This window comes from Mirounga leonina, unplaced genomic scaffold, assembly GCF_011800145.1.
Source record: "Mirounga leonina isolate KUSES-001 unplaced genomic scaffold, KU_Mleo_1.0 Mir_93, whole genome shotgun sequence".
Taxonomy (NCBI): Eukaryota; Metazoa; Chordata; class Mammalia; order Carnivora; family Phocidae; genus Mirounga; species Mirounga leonina.
In genome coordinates, this window is record NW_023270854.1 from 8,592,722 (window position 1) to 8,611,029 (window position 18,308).

The 18,308-nt window shown below is 34.3% G+C and overlaps 1 protein-coding gene across 7 annotated transcripts in view; it reads right to left on the reverse strand.

Annotated features, from left to right (window-relative positions):
• Positions 1-18,308, reverse strand: part of CCDC102B (coiled-coil domain containing 102B) — a 198,717-nt gene that overhangs the window by 75,968 nt on the left and 104,441 nt on the right. For all 7 annotated transcript variants that reach the window (XM_034996059.1, XM_034996060.1, XM_034996061.1 and 4 more), the window contains one exon: positions 14,956-15,064. In XM_034996059.1, coding sequence (XP_034851950.1) covers positions 14,956-15,064 — 109 coding nt within the window. The remainder of the gene's footprint in view (positions 1-14,955; positions 15,065-18,308) is intronic.

Here is an 18,308-nt window from a genome sequence, read left to right on the forward strand (position 1 = left end):
AAAGAAAGAAAGAAAGAAAGAAAGAAAGAAAGAAAGAAAGAAAGAAAGAAAGAAAGAAAGAAAGAAAGAAAGGAAGGAAGGAAGGAAGGAAGGAAGAAAGAAAACAACATCTGGCAATTGTAAATTCCTGCTCTACTTCTTTGAGGTATAAATCTTCTCCCAGGCTTCTGCCAGCTTCCTAATAATCCAGGCATGTCTTTCTCTAGGAGCTGGGAACCATCTCTTATGAAATGTACCCATGAAGGAGATAGCACTCTTTTGCCCAATCTCTATGGGAGGGTAGAGGCCTAACTTCCATTGTGCTATTTAGCAAATACTGATAACCTAATCATAGAGAAGACCATCTGAACCCTCAGGAATGATCAAGGTGCTGGATATAGCCCACTAACCAAATTTCCTCTCTCAAAGCCCTCCAGTATATTTCCATTAGCCCACCACAACAGGACTACATGGGTGCTAATTAGCAAGCTCCAAGAGAACTTCAAGTGGCTTGATGTAATTGGAGTCCCTGAGAAAGGGTTGGGGACAAATATTTTAAAAAATGATCAAAAATTTTCCGAATTTAATAAAAGCCTAGATACACAGATTCAAGAAATTCCACAAACTCAAGTGGAAAAATATATAAAGATTATATCAACACAGATCAAAATCAAATTGCTCAAAGCCAGTAATGAAGAAAAAGTCTTTTTTTCCCCATCATTTATAACTATTCAAATGTCCTTTAAAGATCTTTTTTTTTTTTTTAAAGAGATTGATTTTTCTGAGAGAGAAGAGAGGGGGAGAATGGTGTGGGGGGCGGGGGCACAGGGAGAGAGAAACTTAAGCAGGCTCCACGCTGAGTGCGTGAAACTACAATTATCAAATTGCTGTTATTGTTCTTGGGGAAATACTAAAGCCCTATTCTTACAGCAACTTGTAAATATACAGTCCAGCATTGCTAACTGTATTTACCATATTGCTTTCCCGCCAGCAATGAATGAGAGTTCCTGTTGCTCCTCATCCTTGTCAGCATTTGGTGTTGTCAGTGTTCCCGATTTGGGTCATTTTCCTAGGTGTGCAGTGGTATCTTACTGTTGTTTTAATTTTCATTTTCCTCATGATAGAGGATGTGGAGCATCTTCCCATATGTTTATTTGCCATCTGTATATCTTCTTTAGTAAAGTGTCTAAGTTCTTGGCCCATTTTTAAATCAGGTTGTTTGTGTTCTTACTGTTGAATTTTAAGAGTTCTTTGTGTATTTTGGATAATTAGACCTCCTAATAATATTTTTCTAAATGAGGTTTCCATAAAAAAGATCAGCATAATGTTTATGTCTTTACTGAGTTGTGGCAGGAATAGTGGCTGAGATAGCAAATTACATAACTGTATTCAAAAACCAACATAAAGTGGAAGAAGCCAGTCAAAATTCCATTTATATGAAATGCCCAGAATTGGCAAATCTATAGTGTTCAATTGGATTAGTGACTACCTAAAGCTGTGGTGGTTGGAGGGTCATGCTAATGGACAGAGGTTTCTTTTTTGGACTGATTAAATGTTTTAAAGTTGATTGTGGTGATGGTTACACAACTCTGTGAATACACTGGTACTGAACTGTACTCTTTAAGTGGATGAGTTGTATAGTCTGTGAATTGCAGTAAAGCTGTTAAAAATATGTAAAGAGCAAAGATTACTTCCTTGAAAGAATCACAGCAATTATGGCTTCTCCTTTAATTTTAAAACGCAAAGAGCTTCTGTTAGGAGCATTCTTAATGAAACTACCTGAAGCACAAAATGAGCTTCCACCTCTTAATTTGTCTCATTGGCATCCCTATCTGAGGAAGAATTAAAAAGCCTACTCACTCACTTCTCTGTGTATTTCATTACTTAACACTGAAATTGTGGTTCAAAGTGAATTTGATACTTCCCAAACTCTCTGTCAATATTAAAATAGAACTTAAACTTATGATTTAAGTCTAAAATGCATACAATGCTGTTTCCTTTTTATGTAAATAAGTTACTCTTGGAAACATTCCATCTTATATAATTTTTCACTCATTTGGTGACTTGAAGTTGGTTAATGCATTCTTCCTCTCCCCTAACATATGGCATTTTTGAAATCTTTGGAGATAAGAGCCTGACCTGTGCAAACCCTTCCCATGACCAAATAGCTGACAATCCACTTTTCTTCTTTGGGATATTGTGTCTTTTTGTGTAAACAGTGCTATATGTAGAATCAGCAAAAGCCATCTCTATACAGTGGCGGGGGAGGGGGAGCCAGAACAATGGAAAATAGGCCAAAAGCAAGGGGTTGGGAATCCTCCAGCAACTCTCCTTTCCTTGCCCTAAAACATTTACCCACCCTCATTAAGTCCATTGCAAGTGTCTTTTGACCGCTTCTCACTGAGTCAGACTCAGGTAGTAGAAGGTGTCTCGGTCTTGAAGGTGATTGTTCTCTAGGTGAAGAGGTAAAAAGCAAGCAGGCACTTATAATAAGTAATAAAATAATAGTGTGGACACCAGGAAATCACACTATGCAGAAGAAAGCCATCTGCTGGAATTTTGGAGGTTGAGCTAAGGGAAAGCAGAGGAACATGAGTAAATTCAGGTTTTATAGAGGCTGATTTTTTTTTTTTTTCAACTGGGGACAAAGCACAATTAGGAATTAAAGTAAACAGTTATTTAGAATGAGGAAACAACATTCACAAATTTTGGAAAGCTGACATATACCATAATATATCATAAAATCCTGAAAAATAATATAAAGGTCTAGGAATAACTACTAAATAACAACTAAAAATTTTTCCTACACTTTTGACTGTATACACTGTCATCAACTTTTATTATGACAGTGACTATGTAACATCATTTTTAATAAAGAGGGTTTAGTCTTTCTTCCAGAATAGTTGGTCAGTTTTTTGTGAAATAAGTTTGGATAAATAAGCTCACAGGATAACACACAAGCCTATTTGCTGTTGGGGATATTCACTTTTTCAAACTTGTACCCCACAAATATAGGTATCCTAAAATTTATCTTTTATATGCTTTTCTTTTTTTTTTTCATTTAAAAGTATCAAGTATGTTTCTGAGAGGTGAGAACTTCCATACTAACTAGGTATACATAACAAACACATCCAAAAATATATTCCACCATATATAAACTGTATGTATCCTCAATTCAATTTCAACTTGGTGAGACCCCAAATATTTCCACAGCTACTTCGTGTCCAAGATTGAAGAGGAAAGAGTGTTGGGGGCAAATTTAGAGTGGAAAGAGGTAGAGGTTTAAATAAGTCTCAATTATTTTATTTTTGCAAATTACACAAAAATATATGAACATATTTACATCTTGCTAGGATGGCTTGCTAGGTCCTAGAAGGGGTCCATGTCAGGGGCATGGAGCTGAAACTTCTTCAGCTTATCTGTACAGCGGCCTTTGCAGAGAAGGAACCACGCTCCTTCTCCTTTGTAGAACTCAAAGGAGTGTATATAGTTCAAAACACTAAATCACCAAGTAACAAGTATCTTTCTTTTAGCACAGTATTTTCTCTACAATACATAAAGAAATTATTTTTAAGTCAATCTACCAGTCAATATGAAAAATAAGGAATGTATACATTCCATTTCATAATTTATGTTACTAACTGGGAATACATGTAACTGTTTCAGTTACATGTATCAGATCATCAGATGGAAAGAAACCAGGACTTGCAGTGAGTAGATCTGGTTAAGCTATGGGTTTTTCAGTGAGGCTGGTATATTAGTCAGGGTTCATCAGAGAAACAAATAGAAGATATATATCATTCTTATTTTATTTTACATTACATTAAAATCTTTCCATTTATTTTTACATTTTATTTTTTTTTCCCATAAAGATACTTATCATGAGGAATTGGCTCACATGATTTATGGAAGCTGACAATTCCCAATTTCTGCAGTTGGCAAGCTGAAGAGACCAAGGAGAGCCAGTGGTGAAAGTTCTAGTCCAAGTTAAAGACATGAGGACCAGAAAAGCCCATGGAAGAGGTCCAGTCTGAGTCCCACAGGCTTGAGACCCAGGAAGAGCTGATGTTTCAGTTCAAGTCTGAAATAAAAAAAAACTGATGTCCTAGCTGGAAGACAGTCAGGCAGATGGAGTTCCCTCTTAGTTGCAGGAGGGTCAGCCTTTTTGTTCTATTCATGCCTTCGCCTGATTAGATGAGGCCCACCCACATTAGGAAGAGCAATCTGCTACTGATCCAAATGTTAATCTCATCCAGAAACACCCTCAGAGACACACCTAAAACAATGTCTGATCAAATATCTGGGTACTCAGTTATGAGTAAAGTTGATCTGTAACATAAAATGAATGATCACAATTGGTTTTGAGGCTCTCAATGGTCCTCCCAACCCTGCTCTGAGATCTAATATTTTACAGCAGCAGATCTCAATTTGGGGTGTATATCAGAATAATGAGCTTCTAAAAGTACAGATACATGATAAGCGCTCCTAACTAATTATATCAAAATGTCCAAAAAGAGACCTGGAGATAGATTATATATAAATTCTTTTCAGGTGAATCCTATGGATTCTGCTAATTCAGTACAACTACATTAAATGATTATTTACTTTCTTTTTTCTAAAGTTCAGATTATCCATGGGAGAACCCTTATGAGATTCCACTGGCTCCTCATTTCATCTACATTAGAAGAAGTTTTAATGTGAATATATAATTATATCTTCCATTGTCTTTGATCACAACTTCAGAACTGTATTACAAAGGAGAATTGCCTCATGAGACAACTACACATTCTAAAGTGCATCCCAAAGAATACTCTCTATTCCAGGTCGTCATCTGTGTCTTTTCAATCCTCCCATATGATCCCTGTTAAAATACCAGCTAAAGGAGCCTTCTGTATCTAGGATTTCTTAACCCTCATTAAAACTACTGATACTAATTAGAATGCACTACAGCCCTGGAGAGGAGTCAGTGGTGCTCTGAGTCTCCACCACACGAATAGCCCCTTCTCATCAGAAGAGCTCACCGGAGTTCCTTCCACATAACTTGCCGTACTCTGAGCTGCTACCCTCTCCTTTGAATGCTGCTATCTAGAGGGTGGTCATGATCTATGAAATAATCTAAGGCAGTAACTCATTTCAGCAGGGGTAATAATTAAATGAAATGAGAAGGAAAAACACACAAAAACCGCACCCAAATGATCATAGCAGCCTTATTCATAACTGCTAAATCTTGCAAGTAACCAAGATGTTACTATATGACATTCTGGAAGAGGCAAATCTATGAGACAATATAAAGATCAGTGGTTGCCAAGGGTTAAGGGAGCAAGGAAGGATAAACAGACAGAACACAGCAGATTTTTAGAACAGTGACAGTAAAAATACTCTGTGTGATACCATAATGATGGATACATATTATTATACATTTGTCTAAACCCACACAATTTACAACACCAAGAATGAATCCTAGGGTAAATGATGAACTGTGGGTGATTATCATGTGTCAAGGAATGTTCATCCTTGGTAAAAAAAAAAAATGTAGCATTCTGGTAAGTGATGTTGATGATGCAGAAGGCTAGTATGTGTGGGGGCAGGAGGTATATGGGAGAACAGTTTAAGGATTCCTCAAAAAATTAAAAATATTGTCATGTGATCCAGCAATCCTACTTATGGGTATCCAAATAATTGAAATCAGAATCTCTAAGAGATACCTATTCATGTTCATTGCAGCATTATTTACAGTAGTCAAGATATGGAAACAAAAATATATTTACAGATTAATGGATAAAGAAAATACTGGTATATACATATAGTGGAATATCATCTAGCTTTAAAAGGAAGGAAACCCTGCTATTTGCAACAACAGAGATGAACCCTACAGGAAATCATGCTAAGTGAAATAAGTCAGTAACATAAAGACAAATATTGCATGATTCCACTTATATGAAGTATCTAAAATAGTCAAACTCATAGAAACAGAATAAAATGGTAGTTGCCAGGGGATAAAAGAGAGAGGGAAAGGGGGAATTGTTTTTAAATGGGTATAAAGTTTCAGTTATGCAAGATGAATAAGTTCTAGAGATCTGATGTGCACTATAGTATTTACAGTTAATATGGCATATGCACTTTAAAACATATTAAGAGGACAGATTCTTACCACAACACACATACATGCACACAAAGAATACAAGATAATTTCAGGAGATGATGGATATGTTTAGTACCTTAGTGGTGATGGTATCACAGATGTATGCATCTATCCAAACTCATCAAAATGTATACATTAAATGTATTTTTGCATATCAATTATACCCCAATAAACTAAAAAAATTTCATTAGAAACACTTGGAATTCCCCAAAAATGCAACCTCCAAACCCAAAAAACTCAAACTTCTAACTCTAGAATCCTTATCTTCAAATTACATATTTGAAAAAAATTTTAAAAGCATGTTTCTAAATTTAAAAATGATATGTAATGCATATGAAAAAATGGACAATTTAAAATATATCATTTCAGGTTTTTTGTATCATACAGAATTTTTTAAATGGCATACCATACATTCTTGTTCTAGATCAGGTTTTTTCATTCAGTTGTATACAATCAAATACGTTTGGTGTCAGTCCATGGTAAGGGTGAACTGGGCATACACTTGGGGAAGGGAAAAGATGGCAGGTATCTTTGTTCAATCTTCTTTGCAATATGAAAACTGCTCCTAAAGGTAAGAATACTAATGCTCTTTACTGAAAAGAGGATTCTTATCTCCAGAATGTTCCTAACTGAATGTCCTTGTATAGAGCCTTCTTACAGAAAAAGGTAAAATAAGAATCTTTAGATATATGAGTCATGCCTTACTGGAAAATGTCCTGTCAACTCGGATATAAAATAAAGATGTTTCATAGACCAACTGTCCTCACTCTGTGAAACCATTGTGTAACCCAGAGAACTTATCTTTTTTTTTCCTTTTGACCCACTTTTATCATTATTCTCAAACTATTAATTGCTATAAATATCAACTGATTCCTTTGTGTTATGTTTTAATTTTTAAAATAGTATTGCTTAACTTAAATAGATGTTGAAACCTCTGATTTCAACCTGTCCTTTTCTTCATATCTATATCTTCTATATCTGTGCCTATCTATATCTTTATATCCACAAGCAAAGTGGGTTCTGAATAGCCTAATTTTCTTTCATAATTCTTATAGTAGCCTTCGAGCTAAGTCAGTCATCACAGTGTTCTGAGCGTTACCTTGGCAATGTCTATAAATTATCCACTAGTAGTTCAATTCATTCTGACTTATGTAATTTAGTGCTTATATTATTCTTAATTAGGTTTGTTTAAAAGGTCTTGAAGGCACTTATATCAGCAAACTGGTGTCCCATATGCTTCATTGTTCTTATACATTTCAGTATTTTATCTGCCTCACTCTTCGGCCTGATAAGCTAATTTGTGTCTTGCAAAGAACAAACTGAACAGATTTTCATGACGGATAGGATGTTAGGGGTGAAGGTTCACTCCAGTGCCCTGGAAAATCTAAAATCCTCAGGGATGTACAGCAGTAGCCTCATCAGGCTAATAAAAGACAAGTCTAGGATTCCCCCTACCCTTCTTACACTATAGCTGCAGTGATCATTCAGAAATATAAGCATACAGAGCCAGAGAAAAAAAGGGTGGGTCACCACAAATTATAATAACATTTGTTCAGCACTGGCTAGAGGGAGATGAATAAAGCAGACGTGATATATATTATCATGAAGCTGACAGTTCGAAGGGAAAGGCATATAGTAAACAAACACAAAAATAAGTACACGTTTTGAAAAGGTCTTTTAAAATCTTGCATATTTCTTTGAAGGAATACAGTAAAGGAAGCATTTTTTGGACTGAAACCATTCCTCTTTATGAAACGATATGTAAACTGAGGTTAATGGCAAGATGTGACTGGCTGGTAGGAGGTGAAAGCATTTTGTGTGACTGTTCTAGACAGAGAAAAGAGCATGGACCAAAAGGTACTAGTGAAGGTTCTCCAAAGAAAAAGAAAAAGAAAAAAAAAATATATATATATATATAAACATAAACACACGTATATAGATGAGAGATTTATTACGGGAATTGACTCATGTGGTTATGGAGGCCAAGAGGTCCCAGGATCTGCAGTCTGCACACTGGAGAACCAGAAGAGCCAGTGGAGTAAATTCTAGTCCAAGCCCAAAGAGCTGAGAATTAGGAGCCAAAGGTAAAATTCCCAGCCCAAGTCTGAAAGCCCAAGAACCAGGAGTGGCGATGTTTGGGGCAAGAGGAGATGGATGTCCCAGCTCAAGCAAAGAGCAAATTCACCTTTCCTCTGCCTTTATGTTCTACTCAGACCCTCTGTGGATTGGTTGATGTCTGCCTACACTGGGGAGGGGGATTTTCTTTACTCAGAATGCCCATTCAAATTTTATTCTCTGCCAAAAACACTCTCAAAGACCCACCAGAAATGTTTACCAGAGACCGGAGCAACCCTTAGTCCAGGTAAGTTGACATATAAAATTAACCATCACAATTAACCATCACATCACAACCATTTGTCAGCTTGGCATCCATATGCAACTCTTAAAAACCACACTTAATCTTTACATAACGACAAAAACAAGGTCTTAATTCCATCTAACATGATACAACTTTTCTGCATAGAACTGAAAATGCACTAATCCTTCTTCAGAAGAGTAGGTAAAGTCCCTGAGTAATGTTTACTCTTCTCCTGATATCCCATAAGTTAAATACTCTGAAGTAAATTAATAATGCTTAAATACTGATATTAAAGCAATACATCTTATGTTAATGATAGGGAATCAGAGAGGAAAGAAAACAAAGATATAAAGAGATAAACAGTGTTGGTTTCTGCTGGCAGACAGAGGGATAGGCATATTCACAGCAAAACAAGAAAGAAATACTCATGACACTTACAGTCCTCATTTCTGTAATTGGCCACCTGGTTTTATCTCCTTCAACCATTCATTCTGTGTTCCCTTTGTCTTCAGCAAGCACCTAGATGGTCATGATTCTTTACCTGGTGGGATGCCCAGACCTTCATTCCTGAAGGCTCAGGACCATTACTAATCCTGCCTGCATTGGATTTTTGTAGTTTTCCACCAACCTAATCACAGAGTATGGTAATACTAAGACTCCCTAAGGGATCTCCTGCATTCCTGATACAATCTTCCTCAGCTCCATGGGGGAGCACCAGTCCAAATTCCCTCTGGTAGTCAGGATCAATCACTCCAGCCAGCACAGGAACAAGTATCCACCAGTTGATTAAAAAAAAAAAAAAAGTGAAATCATGTAGACTATGGTAAATAGTAAAGGGAGGGGAGTTTTTTTCTCTACTCAAAGCATCCATCCCTGTGGATGGACAGCTATTTGCCTACAACTCCAGGTGTCCCTCCATCTATTATTCTTTCCTTCCCAGGAGGAGGAGGAGTTATTTCACTGGTGAATTTAAAGGGGAAATTGGGCACCTGGAGCTCTACTCCTTTCTCTCCCGTTCTTTGGGTAAGAGAGATCTGCAAGAAACATACCTTCCACAATTTTTCTCAAACACAAAGGCTGAAGAGTAAAAGGGTCTCACATGAAAAATAGCTTTCATTTGTCCAGCTCATCTGTGGGGATATAAGTCAAACTTTTTAATATGGATTTTAGGATTAGGAAGCTCACTTTCCCTTACATATGTCTTATCAGTAACAATGAAGGTAATATATTAATTAATATATTTATTAATAAGATAACATATTAATCAGTAAATGCTACTAATTATGTAATATATTGATTCCTGCAGCAGAAAACTGGTTAGATGGTTACAAAATTCATTTTCTCTTTCTTTTTAAGTATATAGCTTGAATACATCTCCCAACATTCCTTACAATTAGGTGTCACTATGCAAATGAGTACTTGCCTGTGGGTTATAAGTGGAACTAAGGTACACTGCCCCCAAGCCCAGAGCACAAAGCCCCATATGATCCCCATTCTCTTTCCTAATCTTGATCAGATGCAGAGTGTTCATCTCAGCTGCATGACCTCTGAGAGCCCAGGGCACAGAGTCACTACATAGAAGGAGAAGGCTACCCTCCAAACACATGTAGGGCGTATATGTAAGTCAAAAATAATCATCTGTCGGGTCCTATCCACTGAAATTTGGGGCACTGCTCGTTAGAGCAGTTTAGGGTAGAAAAGAGTGGTATCATTATCAGACATCCTTTGAATTGTCAACATCTGGTGGTTTAACCAGGTGGATTTAAATTTCCTTAGCCTTCCAATTACTTGGAGGGCAGCTATACTCTAAAAAGGGAAGTCAATGAAGTGTTTGAAGAAAGGGTGTAATATGATCCAGTTTGTGTTTTTAGAAATATCACTCTGATGGCTGGATGGAAAAATAAAAAGTTCAACAGTGATGGATAAGAGATCTGGCAGGAGGGGGCAAAGTAGGAGATCTGATGGTTATGACTGGGAAAGTAGCAGAGATGGAAAGCAATGGTAGGAGCTACAGTTTAGGGTTAGAACTGATAAGATATATTAACAATTTTGGTCATTTCTATGGAGTAATTTCTTTAAGCCACAAAAATAGCAATATGAGAGAGGTTTAAACTAAGTTTTGAGCTCATAACAGTACTAACGCTTCGCCATCCACCTATTTCAAATAAGTATCTTTGAGGATCTTTTCCTTATGCATGCATAATAGCTGTCATATTGGCAAGGGAAAGAAAAGCAAAAATAAACTGGGACTACATCAGAATAAAAAGCTTCTGCACAGCAAAAGAAACAATCAACAAAACTAAAAGACAACCTCCTGAATGGGAGAATATTGCAAATAACATACCCAATAAAGAGTTACTATTCAAAATAAATAAAGAACTCATACAACTCAACACCAAAAAAAATAATTATAATAATAATCCAATTAAAAATGGTCAGGAAACATGAAAAGACACTTCTCCAAAGAAGACATACAGATGGCCAACGGACATATGAAATAATGCTCATATCACTCATCATCAGGGAAATGCAAATCAAAGCCACAGTGAGATACATCTCACATCTGTCAGAATGGTTAAAATAAAAAAGACAGGAAATAACAAGTGTTGGCAAAGATGTGGAGAAAAGGGAACCCTCGTGTATTGTTGGTGGAAATGTAATTTGGTACAGCCACTGTGGAAAACAGTATGGAGGTTTCCCAAAAAATTAAAAATAAAAATACCATATGATACAATAATTACACTACTGGGTATTTACCCAAAAAATGAAATACTAATTCACAAAGTATATACATCCTTCCATCTATTGCAGCATTACTTATACTCACCAAAATATGGAAGCAACCTAAGTGTCCACTGACATAATCTTTTAAAAAGTGAAGGTATCTTCAACTAAACTTCAAGTAAAAAATAAATAAAAGAAAGAAAAATTTAGAAAAAATCTTATTTCTGAAAAAAATTAAAGGTAATAGTGTAGAATTTTAGCTACATATAATCCTAATTCTAACCTTCTGTTTCCCCAAAATCAGAACGGTGTTTTGAGGTATTTGAGATAAGGCTTTATTGACGGCCCTTAGTGCTGTATATGGCCCCACAAAGCTTGTCTCTGTAAGAATTTAATATAAATATTACAAAAGAACATTGTAAATTATAAATTACTAGAAACAGTTATTATCACAAAAAGATAGAAGATACCTCAATAAAATCCTTAAAAAAATTCCAGTAAGAGTACAAAACTTTCAAAGACAAATTACATTTCATTTTTAAAGTTACATTTCATTTTTCAGTTTGAGACCAATTTTAAAATGTTAGCAGTATTCTCCATATATGGTAAGATATCTTCCATTATGGAAAGAATCAGAGTCATTTATTGTTAAAGCAAAAGTACCATAATTATTTGTAAAAGGCAAAAGATTTACATGATCTGAAGAGAAACCAGAGTATTCATAATTATTTGTAATCAATATTACTTCCATAAATATTCGATTCTCTAGATCATGAGGTTTCATGAAAATAACCATTTCAAAAAATTGGAATTCATATTGTAATTCCAAATCAGTACTTACACATGTGCAAAGGAAAAGCTGAATAAGTATTAAATTTAGCATGGGAACAGCATTTGGAATATCATTTCTACTACTCATTGTCTTGGTTGTGTTTTAAATACGTATTAGATTTTACAGTTAAGTTCTTATATTTACTCTTTGCTAAATGTCAGTGATTTAAGAATGATTTCCCTCTAAAGATGCCAGATTTTCAAATACATTTTTAAAAACCTTGGTCTATTAAGCACATCTGTTTCCATCTCTAAAAATTGCTAATCTTTCTATCAGCAGTTCCTAGCCAGGCATGTATTTGCTTGTAACAGTTTCAGGCATCTAAAACAGAATTACATTTGTATTCAAAATTTTTTTATAGATGAGGAGCTACAGTGTAAGTGAAGGTCATTTATCATAATTTTTGAGGAATGGAGTAAAAAAGAGAATTCACATGAAGTTCCAAAGGATACATCATGACACATTTCCAGATTGTCAATCAACTGAATAGAAACTTTGAATATTTTACACTTATAATTACTCTACAATGCCATCTTAAATGTACCACAAAATTCTTCTTGTTCTAATCTATGATAAAACAAAGTATACATAAAAATTACGTGACAAAGTATTTTTCCTTATTCAGTTTTTAAATATTTTCAAATGTTCCACAATATTTTATAAAATAATTTAAACATATGTGCATATCATATCTCTTCTAAAAAGGCTTTAAAGATTATCACAAATTCCATTTTTAGGGAGTAGAAAGAGATTTTAAAAAGTAATCTCATATAAATAAATCAAATAATGTTTTTTCTTTTTCTCTGTTAAAATTAACTTTCCATCATCTACAGTAAAACTTTTTTTATTAATTGTCACTTCCACTCAATGTTCAAATTTGTAGTTCATTGAACTGAAACGTGCTCAAAGTTTAAATAGTTGAACAAATTTTTCACAACAGTGTTGAGGTTTCCCCTGTTTCAAAACCTCTATAATTTTATCAAGTAAAAGGATCACATATGTACTAATACATATTTCTGTATGTGTATCAAATGTAGACCCATTTTACAGTGTAAAATGCTATATTGGTTTTATTTTTTCTCATCTATAAAGCTTTGTTAAAGTAGACATGTTCCCACTTAATGTCCAAAATATCATCTTTGAATATAAAACATTAAACATTTAAAATATACATATCCTTTGTAAACCAACTCAAAACATGCCTTTTTCAAAAACAGTTGCTACATAAATGTTAAATTACTTGGAAAAAAAGCATTAAGAAACTAATGTTGTCAAGTCTGCAGTGCCCACTAGTGGCAAGAAAGAGTAAATGCACATTTATTTTAAATTTAAAACCCATTCTATCTTCAGTATTAGTTTTCCCAATCAAATTTAGAGCCCATTAAATTATAGGGGCAAATACACATACATTCTAAATATATATAATTCTTGTATTCTGAACTGTTTTCCTGTATAACATTAATTTACTGTCCTTGTTCACACTCAGAGACATCATGTTCAGTTAGGTACCTGTGAATATAAATGCTATGAATCCATATATAAATGCATGTGTATATGTACACACACATACATTGTGTATACATATATACATATACCGAAAGCTTGAGCTAAAAACAAAACAACTATGACAATCTAACGTGAATCTATAAAGGAGAGGTAAACTTTATGTGGCTTGTTAGCTTTAATTGTTTAATTTAGGCTCATTGAGAAATGTTCTCAAACTAACCATCTGTGGCTCTCACTGAAATGACCTTTTGTTAATATATTTTTAAGCAGGAGATATTTGCTTAATAATATTAGGAAAAGCTCTCCCTCATTTTAAATCTCAGGGGTCCACTGTGTTAACATAGCTGACTATTTCTGAGCCAGTGCATGATCATTACTATACTCCACGGACGTCAGAACGCCTACGTAGGACTCCTAAGTCAGGCTTATGTTGGCAACTAAGGTTCGTCATGTGAGTTCAACAAACGTGATGACTCTAAACTTTACCACTTGCTGGAAACAAACCTGAAGCAACATTAATATGGGATTTCATAAACAAAGAGAAATACTGCTCACCACGTTTTTTAACAACGGATGGAATAGTGCTTTTGATTAAGGCACAATTACATACTTGATTTAGAGACTCACCTTCTTTTAGACAGCTGGTCAGCATACGTATGCTTTGTATGCATGGACATATATATGTGTGTGTGTGTGTATACATGTAATATATAACGTATAATACATAGTATATAATTAATGTAATACATATATAAATAAACACAGATATATAGACACCCAACTAAATGTTGACTCATTTGAAGCATTTGGCTTGTCATCATTTTGTCAGGATTTTTCTTTTCTTTGCTCATTATTCTATCCCACATGCTTACCTAGAACAATGCTTTGGTACACACAAGATGTGCAATTAATATTGTTTTAACAATGAAAATTAATAAATCATTGAAATGGGAAAGGTTCGTGACAGAATTTTATTGATGAAAATGCAAAGGAAAAGTATAAAGGCAAGTTGCTGATCCTGAATAATCCATAAAGCCAATATGAAAAGAACCTAGGTGCACTTGAGGTATATTGGTATTTTCATACTGTCACACAAAAGAATAAGATAAAATTGTTTATTATAAGTGCTATGGTATAATGACCTCTTTAGCATTCCCCTCACATGTGCCTGGAATGGATAGTTAATTGTGTAATGTTGATCATTAAAAATATGTGTTATTTAGAACAAGATTTCTTGTGGGTTGAGTTTGACTGAGTTCACATGAACATGTGAGTTAAAATATCCCTCTTGTGAAGGGAATTCAATTTTTTACTTTTCCTCTTGTCTATGGAGCTTTCTGCCTACTAGGTTACACATCTGAACAGAGAAAACTGTCAGTTTCATTTCTTCCTCTACATAGTATGCCTCCATACCTCTTTCAGACTTTTTGGCTTTGATTCTTTCAGTTCTTCATACTTCCATTTCCATACAGACAAAGCTGACTCCAGTCGTTCTATTTCTTTTTCCAAAGATGAGCGCATTCTAAATAAAGAATTAAAAGCAAAATAGACTTACAATTTAAAAATAATTTTAGGAACACATTCAATTTTTGATTTCCTATTTTCCTTATTTTTATACTTGTATATGACCTTTATAATCACAGGAAAACTTTCCTAGCTTATTAAAAGTTACAAATATTGAATAAAACGGTTTAATTTGTTATTCTGTCAATTAGCATTAGAGTAGGTTAAACATATGACTTTGCCAGTATCAAAATATTTGACTTTCTACCTGCTTTCTCCTGTATTATTCATGCACTTCTCTCATTCTCTTACTCATATTGTTTCCCTCCCATATAAGGAAACAATATGAATATGAATATATATGTATTTCTAATTTTAACATGGCTTTTATCCAACCTCATACTGTGACTATATATGAATGAAGAATCCTTTGATATGAAAGAGAATGCCAAGGAGTCTACATAATAATTTAAGAAATCAATCATTTACTGGGGATATAAAAATACTTTTAAAAAAATATTTGCAGTTTTGTTTTAATGAAGCAATTTCACTGGGATCTTTATTTAAAATAATTGAAATTAATTTATCCATTTGTACAACAAATGACAGAGTTAGGATTGAAATCCAGTCCTTTAATATCTCAATTATTGATTTTTTTTGTATGCCCATATGTCTATCAGAGTGAGTCACTGAAAATAATTGTTTACTTCTGGTTGTAATTAGCATATATCGACCTTTGCAGATGGCCAATCCTCATCTGTGTGGTGCATCAGATTATTGTTAAAAAATGCTCAATCTCTTTTCTCTCTACTTCAATGGGCAGAGCTGCTTTCCCCAATCTTGTTTCTAGGCTTTGACAATGGGATATTAGCAGATATGACAGACCCAGATGTTTGAAAAGAATCTGTGTGGTTGGGCTTCTTCTTCTATGTCTCAGCCATCACTGTGAAAAGAGTTTCCCTGAGGAAATGCTGTCCCCAAATAAAAACATAAAGCAGATCTGAGCCCAACCTTACTATGGAGACAAGCCGAGCTGGCCCACCTTTTTTGTATCCATATGGGCAAAATATATCATTGTTTTAGGCAACTGAATTTTATAGGTTGTGTGTGTGTGTGTTGTTCTGTTGAGTTTTTTTCTGCAGCTAAAGATAACTGACAGAAAATAATACTTAAAAGGGGAATGCTACAGGAAAAACGGTGATAAAACATAAGCAGCTGGAAAAACGGTGATATGTGTTATTTAGTGGTGAAACACATGACAAAATCATCACTTGCAGTGTTTTGGAAAATGGAAAATGCGCCTGACATCACCAATGGAATGCTAGTGGGCATCATGTGGCTGAGCCTTCCAAGTGTTTATGCAACTGGTTTTACCTTCTTGTATTTTGGCCACAGCAATGAGAAGTACATAGCAATGCAGACTCACTGCTCCCAGTGGGAGTGTGAGATACAGGACCATAACCAGTCTTTCCTGCAGAGCCCAGTGTAGATCAATCAGCCTTTAGTTGCCTCAGAGACGCCAGCTGAATAAAGTCTGATTGTTGTATACCACTGAGATTTTGTGGTTGTTTGTTAAAACCTTTTTGTAATTATAATTAACCAATACACACACTTGGGTCTATTTTAGTGATAATGTCACTAGAAGGAACTTAGAAACATATTCACACATCTGGAAGATGCACCCAGAATCAAAATTGAATGTCATTTACATATTTATGAGAAATATGAATATTCCAGGTAGCGATACTATGAAAATAATTTAAAGTAGAATTAGGTCATAAATATATTAGTTTAATCCAATCAATGGATAAATAGCTTATTAAAAAGTTATATAATTATATTTGCATGAACCAAGCCATAGAATTGAAGAGAACATGTGAGAATTAGTTAGAGTTTAACCTCAGAAGACTCAGGTTGCAAAAACACCAGCACCATTTATGACTATAATTTTGAATGCCTTATTAACAAAAGTATATTAAAACTAACAAACAAAAGGGCTTGATATAAAAGTCTATGTTCTATGAACACTGTCTATAAATGTCCACAGCTCCAGATTAACAACCTCAGCCCAAAATCCTGATAGATAAGCAGACCCAGCCAGCTAATGACACCCAAGTTACTTACCAAGATATTATTTTTATCCTGAGTGACTATGTTTGGGATTTCAAGAAGAATGGGATTAAGTATAGAAATAATGAACAAATTGCCAAATACTAATATTTGGTGTCACACTTAAACAGAACATGTAAAAATCACTGTACATTAAGATATGTTACATATTTGGCATTTGGATAATTTTAAGGTTTTTGGATGATTAGGCACATTTGAATATTTAAAAGAAATTGCGTATTGACTTAGACTTGTAAATTTAAGTTGCAAAATATAAGAAAATTTCACTAAGTTTAAACTTCATTGGAATGTTTAAGAATCACCATATTTATAATTTTAATTTACTAGAGTTGCATGAAAAGAACATGGGAATCTTTTTTGTCAGGGACTGAAAATTTTTTTTTTTTATAAAGATTTTATTTATTTATTTGAGACAGAGAGAATGAGAGAGAGAGAGCACATGAGAGGGGGGAGGGTCAGAGGGAGAAGCACACTCCCTGCCGAGCAGGGAGCCCGATGCGGGACTCGATCCAGGGACTCCAGGATCATGACCTGAGCCGAAAGCAGTCGCTTAACCAACTGGGCCACCCAGGCGCCCAGGGACTGAAAATTTTAAAAAGGAAAAGGAATATAGCAAATTAATAAAGTGATTTTATTAAAGGATATTAATTAACTACATTTGTGTAATAAGCACAATAAAAATTTATTTGAAAATTTGAGAAAAGTCTACATTTTAAAATTTACAAATTCAAGATCATACATGTTCAGAAATCACTATCAGTTTTTAACATTACACTTTAATAAATCAAATGATAATGTTAGCAAAAAACTCACATTGATATAAAAATGATTTACTATTACTGTAGAATAAATGTTGATTCTCAAAAATGTCATCAAAAAGTACTGAGGTAAATATTCTTTCAAGAATTTTATAAGAGGTTCAAGAAGAACACTTCAACTATATATTAATTAAACTTTTAATCTTAGTTATAGAGAAACATAGATGTATTCTAAAGATATAATTATATCTAGATTACACCTAGACTTAGAATAAGTAGTCAAAGCCAGTTCATGAAATAAAAATAATAGAATTTTGCCCAAGTGTATTAAAATAAAATAGATTCCTATTCCTTATTAAAGGCAAATTAGTAATA